This window comes from Mirounga angustirostris, unplaced genomic scaffold (assembly GCF_029215605.1).
Source record: "Mirounga angustirostris isolate CCGP_5_RB_7025 unplaced genomic scaffold, mMirAng1.0.hap1 SCAF_5, whole genome shotgun sequence".
NCBI lineage: Eukaryota > Metazoa > Chordata > Mammalia > Carnivora > Phocidae > Mirounga > Mirounga angustirostris.
The window spans coordinates 93,093,827-93,103,467 of NW_026991713.1; the positions used below are offsets into that span (position 1 = coordinate 93,093,827).

The 9,641-nt window shown below is 39.2% G+C and overlaps 1 protein-coding gene and 1 pseudogene across 1 annotated transcript; one reads left to right on the plus strand and one right to left on the minus strand.

Annotated features, from left to right (window-relative positions):
- Nucleotides 1-206: 206 nt before the first annotated feature.
- LOC123840963 (small ribosomal subunit protein uS10-like) lies at nucleotides 207-581 on the plus strand. Its single transcript, XM_045870680.3, has one exon. The coding sequence runs from the start codon at nucleotides 207-209 to the stop codon at nucleotides 564-566; it is 360 nt and encodes a 119-aa protein (XP_045726636.1). The 3' UTR covers nucleotides 567-581.
- Nucleotides 582-2,400: 1,819 nt separating this feature from the next.
- On the minus strand, nucleotides 2,401-3,748 carry LOC123839918 (large ribosomal subunit protein eL37-like; annotated as a pseudogene).
- Between the last annotated feature and the right edge of the window lie 5,893 nt (nucleotides 3,749-9,641).

Here is a 9,641-nt window from a genome sequence, read left to right on the forward strand (position 1 = left end):
GGAATGAAGTGTGCATCACCCTCCAGAACAGACTCCCGCTCCTGTCAAATCCGGGTAATAAAATACCAATTAAACACAACCCTGTGAATCTTTGAGGAAGACACGGTCGCAGCTACAGCAGAGGTTTGGACGCCCTGCTCCTGCTCCTGACTCACCGCTGTTCGCTCTCAGGGGGGAACAGTCAGTCAGGAAGGCGCTCTGCAGCCATGGCTTTTAAAGACACCGGGAAGACACCCGTGGAACCGGAGGTGGCGATTCACCGAATTAGAATTACTCTCACCAGCTGCAACGTAAAATCTTTGGAAAAGGTATGTGCTGACTTGATCAGAGGTGCAAAGGAAAAGAATCTCCAAGTGAAAGGACCAGTTCGGATGCCTACCAACACTCTGAGAATCACTACAAGAAAAACTCCTTGTGGTGAAGGTTCTAAAACTTGGGATCGTTTTCAGATGAGGATCCACAAGCGACTCATTGATTCGCACAGTCCTTCTGAGATTGTTAAACAGATTACTTCCATCAGTATTGAGCCAGGAGTTGAGGTTGAAGTCACCATTGCAGATGCCTAAATCAACCTTTTTAATAAATTGATTATCAGTTGTTAAAAAAAAACACAAAAAACCCACAACCCTATGGGCCTTTCACAGTAAGTCAAGACTCTATCCAACCACCAAGCAACCTCCTGCCACAAAGATTGTCTTTGGAACCCTCCCAAAGGAAACCTCAAAGTCATTTTGTCATGTGATGAATTTCTCACCATCTCAGGGTTAGATGCTATTAAACTGAGTTCCTTCTTGGTACAATTTCACTTGTGTTCTTTTGGTTGACTCTTGTTAGAGATAACAAAATAGCTGGCTCGCATTTTTTTATTTTTTTTATTTTTTATTTTTTTAAAGATTTTATTTATTTATTTGAGACAGAGAATGAGATAGAGAGAGCATGAGAGGGGGGAGGGTCAGAGGGAGAAGCAGACTCCCCGCTGAGCAGGGAGTCCGATGCGGGACTCGATCCCTGGACTCCAGGATCATGACCCAAGCCGAAGGCAGTTGCCCAACAACCAACTGAGCCACCCAGGCGCCCCTGGCTTGCATTTTTATACATTAGTAAAAATCAAATAAAATGCCATTTTTCTATTTTGTGCCCTGATAGTGGGTTCTTTTAGAAGTCAGGTTCCATACTTTAGCTTTAGAACAACATTTAATTTCATTATAGTTCTAGATTATGAACCTTGAATCTGAATAGAAACTCCTAAAATTAAGATACAGAATAGGAGTAGCCATAGCTAAACAGCATAATATATGTCTTTATGATAACATAACTTCTTCACATTGACAATCATCTCGAAGACATGTTTTTAGCTTAGTGGCATTTTTTTTTTCACAATAGCAGAATAAAAGTAATTAGAATACACGCACACACACGCACACACACACACACAGACCATCACCCCCCAACCACCACCAAAACAAAGCAACCTGCTCAGAAAACAAACGAAATCACTCCACTTAATTCTTGCAATCTTGGTTTTAAAAATTAGCCTGCCTGAATTTAAGTTTTTCCTGTTGATATTTCATAAGTCTGAGTTTTTTTCGTTTTCTATATAAACTCTCACTGTGAGGACTCCTAGTGTGGTATAACTTTAAATTCAAAAACTTCTGCTTTAAAACTTCATCTTTATTATTTTAACTTTTTAATTAAAGATTATTTATTTATCTATTTGACAGAGAGAGACACAGCGAGAGAGGGAACACAAGCAGGGGCAGTGGGAGAGGGAGAAGCAGGCTTCCCACGGAGCAGGGAGCCAGACGTGGGGCTCGATCCCAGGACCCTGGGACCATGACCTGAGCCAAAGGCAGACGTTTAACCAACTGAGCCACCCAGGTGCCCCAAAACTTCACCTTCAAAAACTCTAAAATTGCAGGATGCCTGGGTGGCTCAGTCAGTTAAGCAACTGACTTGATTTTGGCTCAGGTCAGGATCTCAGGGTGTGAGATCGAGCATTGCCTGGGGCTCCCACTCAGTGGGGAGTCTGCTTAAGATATTCCCTCTTCCTCTCCCTCTGCCCCCTCCCCCCGCTCTTGCGTGTGTGCTCTCTCTCTCACAAAATAAATAAATGAAATCTTCAAAACAATTTTTCAAAAACTTCTAAAATTGCTGCAACCTTTTTAAAATTGATTTTTATTTATTTATTTTAAAGATTTTACTTATTTATTTGAGAGAGAGCGAGAGAGATCACAGAGGGAGAGGGAGAACCAGACTCACCGCTGAGCAGGGAGCCCAATGGGGGCTGGATCCCAGGACCCTGGGATCATGACCTGAGCTGAAGGCAGACGCTTAACCGGCTGAGCCACCCAGGAGCCCCTTAAACCAGGACATTTATCGTGTGACTAATCCTTGAAATCCTTAAGATAAACGGGATGCTGCAACAGCTGCCCTCTTGGGTTTAGGTGTTGTTCCTTCCTGGAATTCAGGTCTGAATCTGCAGTACATGATTTTTAGGTGCCTCAGTCCACCGGTCCAGTGGTATTTTAGCTTTGGCACTCCAGTTATCCTCTCTCTTCCTCTTGCCAGGATAGCCGCGTTTGCCACAGTTGACTTTTGAAGATGACAGGCCTTAGAGTCACAGTGGTGACACAGTGAGGGCGTCTTATTGTGATGCTTTCCAAATGATGAAGTCTCCTTCGTCCTCTCATTTCTGCCGCCGAGACCAAAGACTAAAATTGCTCCATCTTTACCAAAGAAACTACTCTTTTAGGAATTACTCCTTTTCAAGTTAAATGGCATAATAAGTCAAGGAGAAGAAAAAACTGGCTTGAGAGTCAAGATGTTGAAAATCACTGTAAGTTGCCTAACCAGGAATACAACGAAAGGAAAGATTATTTTACTAAAACAATGTTTGAAAATATATTTCATGTCTCAAAACAAAACAACATTAGGTGGATGTGTTTCTGGAAACTTGCAACAAGCTTGTATGTAACTGTAAAGTGTAGTAAAATACAATCTAGTTAGGACACAGTTATCCTATCATAATACTTATTTTTGTTCAAACTCAATCGTGACAAAATGACTGTCAGTTATCTCTATTTGGGAAGGTTCCAAAGGCAATCTTTGTGGGCAGGAAGTTGGTGGTGGGATAGAGTCCTGACTTATTGGGAAAGACCCAGTGGGATGTGCATAACTGATATTCTATTACTAGGATTTGACAGGAGCAGAAGTCTGCTCTGGAGGGTGATGCACACTTCACTCCATCACTCGACTCCTTGTTATAGTTCAAATTCAAATTCCCCAACATCCCATATTTAGACCAATAGTGACAGGTGCAAAGAATTCAGGTAAAGGCAGAATAAAAAGAGGACTAGATGGGGCACCTGGCTGGCTCAGTTTAGGTAGAGCATGTAACTCTTGATCTTGGGGTTGAGCGTTTGAGCTCCACATTGGGTGTAGAGATTACTTGAAAAAAAAAAAAAAGAGGACTAAAAATAGTTTGTTCAGAGTGCAGTAAGATTCCTGGAGATCTAAACACTTGAAAGAGGTCAATATTACTCTCTTTGTCTATGTTTACTTCATAGTATCAAAATAAGTACACACTCATATTACACTAGCAAATATTGCTACTTTATAGTAATTTTTTTCTTCAATATTGTGCACTTATGGAAGTCAAATGTCTGATGGTGCTTAATTAATATTAATCTTTGTCTCTTGCAGTTTTATTAGGAGCTAGTTTTTTCCTTACCCTTACAAATTTTCTCATTTTCAGTTTCTACTCCAAAGTTCCCATGTTGGGGGAGTATCACAATCAAATTAAACAGGTGTCTCCAAAACCAAAATAGATCACTACAGGAAGCAGTTAGAGACGCTAATCAAGTCTGACCAAGAGGAAGAGTTCATATTAAAGAGGAGAGGAGAAAGAATTTTGAAGTGCAAACATTGACGAAGAGATCTATTGGATGTTTTCCCTTTTTTCTCTTGCTGGTTGAGGATTTATTTCCCAGAATTATCAGATCCAAGAAAGAAAGAGAAAAAGAAAGAGAAAAAAGAAAACCCCGTAAGGCATTAGATCTCCCAGACAAGAGTTTGGATTAGATATCCAATTAGATTTAATTTTTGAAAAAGTAAAGATATAAAGGGAAGTACTGAAGAAGATGAAAAGGAATAGAGAAAGTGGATTGGAACAGGAAAAAAAAAGGAAAAGTAATCTGTGTAGAAAGAGACAGAAGAAAAAGCTTTTTCAGGAAGAAGAGAATATATTTTATGCATTGTTTTAGAGAGTTAGTTCCAAATGCTATAAACTAAAATTGCACACAGATGTTTGGTTTCCTCTCCAGGGGTCCTCATTGGGAAGATGAACATTGTCTAGTGGCCAGAGGGCCTTGCACAGTTGATTCTTTTTTTTTTTCCTTTTTAAGGTAAGCTCCACACCCATCATGGGGCATGTACTTGCAATGGGGAGATCCAGAATTGTATGCTTTACTGACTGAGCAGCCAGGTGCCCCATCAGTTGATTCTATTTCTGAGGTGAGTTCAGAGTGTTTACAGATTTCTATGCATGTTTCTTACATTTTACCAGATTCCAATTCTTTTTTTTTTTAAAGATTTTATTTATTTATTTGACAGAGAGAGACACAGTGAGAGAGGGAACACAAGCAGGGGGAGTGGGAGAGGGAGAAGCAGGCTTCCCACCTAGCAGGGAGCCTGATGTGGGGCTCCATCCCAGGGTCCTGGGATCATGACCTGAGCGGAAGGCAGACGCTTAACCAACTGAGCCACCCAGGCACCCCAACCAGATTCCAATTCTTATATGCTTAATCAAAGAGGAGAGTTGAAACACCACTAGACTCAATGTCAGAGCAATGGGGATTTTTTCAACTAGAATTGTATAGAAGAAAGAGCACTTGATTGAGTATAAGGAGATTCAGGTTTTGATTTTAGCTTTTCCACTAATTAGATGAGTTAGTTTGAGAAAGCCGATTAATCTCTGATTCTCATTTGTAAAATGAGTGGGGTTGAAATGGATAATTTCTAGTACGTCTTTCCAGTTCTTATTTACCTATCAGACAACCTTTTAAGTTCTTCAACCAAAAGTATACCAATTTGCTAATCTTTAGAGCAACATTAAAAAAAAACTTAACAATGAAAGAATAGTTAAGAAAAAAAAATAGAAGCAAAACAAACACAACAAAGTCTTTGAGAAGCTGTAACTTTTCTATAAAATAAAAAAAAAGGAAACAATCAGGTTTTTTTAAACCTGCTTTTTAAATTTCTTAGTAATTGCTTCTCCTCTCTCAGCGGTCTCAGATCTAGAGGTGCAGTGTTTTCCAAATCCTAAATCCAGTCTCGCATAGGAGAGGGTTAAGTCACAGTCAATCCCCTACCCTACCCTTAGTTCTCTTAATGAAAAGGAAGACAGCCTAGACTACATCCTCACCTTGGTATGATGATATATGTTTAAAGAGTTGTATATCTGCACAAGCAGTGTTGGCAAGGAATGGATATTGTAAATTAACTTCATTTACATGCTGTAGAATTTATCAGTGACATTGTCATACAACTATTCAGAATCATGGAATTATGACTCATGTGATTTCTTTGGGTATTATATGTCATAGGGAAGCTCAAGTGAGCCGGACAGGTAACCTTATCTTAATAGGTTACCACAGACAGATGTGTGGTTTAGATTTCAAGGCCAGGAATTTTTCACAATGGGCTTGTGGAGAATTATTCAGGTTAAACTTCTTGTCTAGGAGCACCTCGCTGGCTTAGTTGAAAGAGCATGTGACTCTTGAGCTCAGGGTTGTGAGTTTGAGCCCCACGTTGGGTGTAGAGATTACTAAAAAAAAAAAAAAAAAAAAAAAAAAAGCTTAAAAAAATTAAACTTCTCCTTGTCTAGAAGATTTGTACAACTCGATCTGGTAGCCGCTAACCACACTGAGCACTTTAAATGTGGCAAGTCCAATGAGAGGTGCTGTAAGTTTAAAATACACACCAGAGTTTAAAAACAGTATCAAAAGAAAAAAAATAATGTAAAATAGATAATAACTTTGTATTGGTTAAATGTTGAAATGATAATACATATTTTGGACATATCAGGTTAAGGAAAATGTATTAAAATCAGTTTAATCTGTTTCTTTTTACTTGTTTATTGTGGCTGGCAGAAATTTTAAAATTACATATATGTCTCCTATTTGGGGCTCAAGTTATATTTCAGTTATGCAGTCCTGGTCTGGACCAATAGCTCCTTTAATACAGGGAACATTCTGGTCTTGATTTGCATGATATCCTTAGCACCTAATATGAATGGCCAATAAATGTGTTGAATGCATTATTAGTGAATGCCAAACAGAGACTTATAGTCAGGCTATCTCCTCTCCTGAAGGAGAAGAACATTGTTGGAGACCATGACAAATCTTTTGCTTATTCCTCTACTTTTTTATTCCAAACAGACCATTTTTCCCCCCGTCCGTTGTTTTAGCATCGATCAGGTTTAGAAGAGCACTGTTTTTCAGTCTCAGATATGCTAATATACCAATGCTTACATACTTTGAAGCTCTAGTTTCTTGAATGGCTTAAACTCCCCTTAATCTCCTTTAGTCAATTGTTATTTTCCTCCCTAGGGTGATATGCTGCATAGTCTCTGGCAACTCAGCATCATCCTTAGCCTCCTCAAAGGCAGCACTATATTTCCCAGAATTTCCTTCCCTGTATGGTTCCAGGTTGGAATCTGTCAATGAGACTGGTTCAAGATTTAGTTCAAGATTTAGAAGGCAGAAGAGAAGGATGTCATTGTTTTCCAGTTAGTTACAGGAAGATGCATGGACAGATGGAGGTTCAAAGCTGCTTACAGATAAACTTCTTGAGGAACTCTAGCATCTATGTTGCTGATTAAGATAGCTGGTATGGGGTGGACACATGTGGACACATGTAAGCTAAGGGAGTTTAGACTTAAGGGGCTTCTTTCCTGCATGGGCCCTTTCAAGACTGCGAGAGTGGCATTAGTAATTTTGTATTCATTATTTTTTTCTTAAAGAGAGGCGTCTAAATTGCATAAGCTTTAAGTCTTCCCAAACGCGGCTGTAGCCCAGAATGGTTGAGTCTCCTAGAGATCCTGCAACTCTAGTGGCTTTGGGAGGGTTCTCAAGAACCACTGGCTGGATTTGTTATCTTCAATGGAGCTTCTTGGATTTTCTCTCTCACCCCCCCCAACCCCCCAGCCTTTCCGGAAGTTGTGGAAGCTCTAAGTCCCTTCATACTAGGAACAGAGTGGCTTTTATTTTCATGATCGAGTCAGTCATTGCTTAAAAATGTTTGCTGCCAACAATTAGATTACAATTCGTTTTTTGTTTGTTCCACTTAATCTCAAATTTAAGAAGTGACATTTTCTTTTCTTTTTTTTTAGAAATGACATTTTCTTACAAAGGAAATGATAGTGAAAAAAAGTATTTAACATCACATGAAAAAAAAAAAAACCCCAAAAACGTTAGTGCAAACTTCATTTTGGTCCACACTGGGAACTCATAGTGTAGCACTTTGTCTGGTACATAGTGTGTGCTTAGTAAATACATGCTAAGTGAGTGTGTGAATTAATGAGTGAAGGAAGGGAAGACTTTATGGGCATCTGTATCCAAGTTACTCTCTAGTTATGATAAATAAAACAACATAGATCTTGGGGCGCCTGGGTGGCTCAGTCGCTTAAACGTCCAACTCTTGATTTCGGTTCTGGTCATTATCTCAGGGTCGTGAGATAGAGCCCTAGTTTGGGCTCCGGGCTCAGCGCGGAGTCTGCTTGAGATTCTCTCTCTCTCTCTCCCTCTGCCCCTCCTGCTTTTGCATGCACACTCTCTCTAAAATAAATAAAAATCTTAAAAAAAAAATAAAACAACATAGATCTTGTTTGTTCTAAATAATTCTCTCTAGATTTATTTAGCACAATACCAAGAATTACAAGCTGCTCACTGCTTTTTCTTGGATGAAAATGAGGAGTAGTTTTGGGAGCCATTCCAGCACAAAATTCTAGGAAATTCCAGGATGCATCTGTAAGTATTTTAGGATATTCCAGAGGTTGGAGACCCCACCTGTTAATTAGGAATTATTTTCCAAGGGTAAATATGTATACAGGTTTCCCCCACTATTGTTATGTAGAGTGTTTCCATGAACCCGAAATGTCATAAAAACACAATTACCATTTATTTATACGGAAAAAGTTTTGAGCATTCCCAGACCCAAAAAGTAACCTCTCTTGGGCTCTTATGATACCTTAGGACACATCTTGCTAACAGATGCACAAAATAAATCAAGATAAAATGCAGATGCTCACGGAAACAGTTCAAGGCTATGGCAGCTTGAGACTGAGATGCTTGAGTGTGGCTCCTGGGGAAGGAGCCTGGCAGGGCCATGCTCGCTGCTCAGGGTGCACTCTTCTCTATGATGACTTGCCACAAAGCAAATGCTGAACACTATCTTCACTTTTCGTCTTTTTTTCATAGAAGCGAAATCCTCTTTGGATTTCTTTCTGTTAGTTGAAAACAGGTACTAATGGAGGTCTTTTGTGAAAGTGGAATGGCTTAACATGAATTTTTGAAAAGCAGGGTATACCTGCATATATTTTTAAAAAGGGCTTGACTATTAGAATAGGGTTTGAAGAGTTCAAGCCCTCTCTCTCTCTTTTTTTTTTTTAAAGATTTTATTTATTTATTTGAGAGAGAGAGAGCGAGTACATGAGAGGGGGGAGGGCCAGAGGGAGAAGTAGACTCCCTGCCAAGCAGGGAGCCTGATGCAGGACTCGATCCTGTGACTCCAGGATCATGACCTGAGCCGAAGGCAGTCGCTTAACCAACTGAGCCATCCAGGCGCCCAAGCCCTCTCTTTTCTTGCAATCCAATTCTACATGGTAAACAGCACTGGTAATAATTTTGTTGGATACGAAAGTCAATGGCCGGTCCTTGCCAGAATCAATCATGCTTATCATGTAAAGACTAGCATCTTTAAAATTAAGAAATACTTTAATCATTCTAAGTATTTGACCAGGATTTTTAAAAATACCCACATTAACATTACCACATGCTCCATATTGAAGTCAAACTAAAATATGAATTTAACATTTAGGTGTTTGTAATTTTTAAAACATAGAAGTACATGGGAAAGTAAAAAAAAAATTCCATATTTTGCTATTTTTTTCTAAGAATTTATTTTCTTTAATTTGTATTTTTTCATCAATGGAGGAAGAAAGTAATAAAGCTGGATAGTTAACACTTGATAATGAGTGTGTTGATAAGTTTGGAAAATTTTGGTCTTTTTGTTCATTTGTTTTCATTTAGTAAACATTTACTGTGTTCTAGCTCTATGCTAGGTACTGTGTTAGCCAGTGAGGATACAATGGTGAATTACACTTGATAGCACCCCTCTTGATGTAGCCACAAAACAGGCAATTCCAGGGGAGAACAATAGGTAAATGATTCAGGAGACTAGGAAATGAAGAAAATGAGCTTTTGTTGGACAAAAGCTGGAGTTAACATATGATAATCTCATCTCCTTTCCACGGTGCCTTTGAGAAACTTTAAAAGGAGGAAACACCCTCTGTGACGCTGCACACCATTGAACTCTCTCAATAAAGAGCAAAACTAGAACTTATACCTAGGTCTGTCTGGACC

Excerpts from the sequence above, each read along its gene's own strand:
- LOC123840963 (XM_045870680.3), top strand. The coding sequence starts at position 207 with ATGGCTTTTAAAGACACCGGGAAGACACCCGTGGAACCGGAGGTGGCG.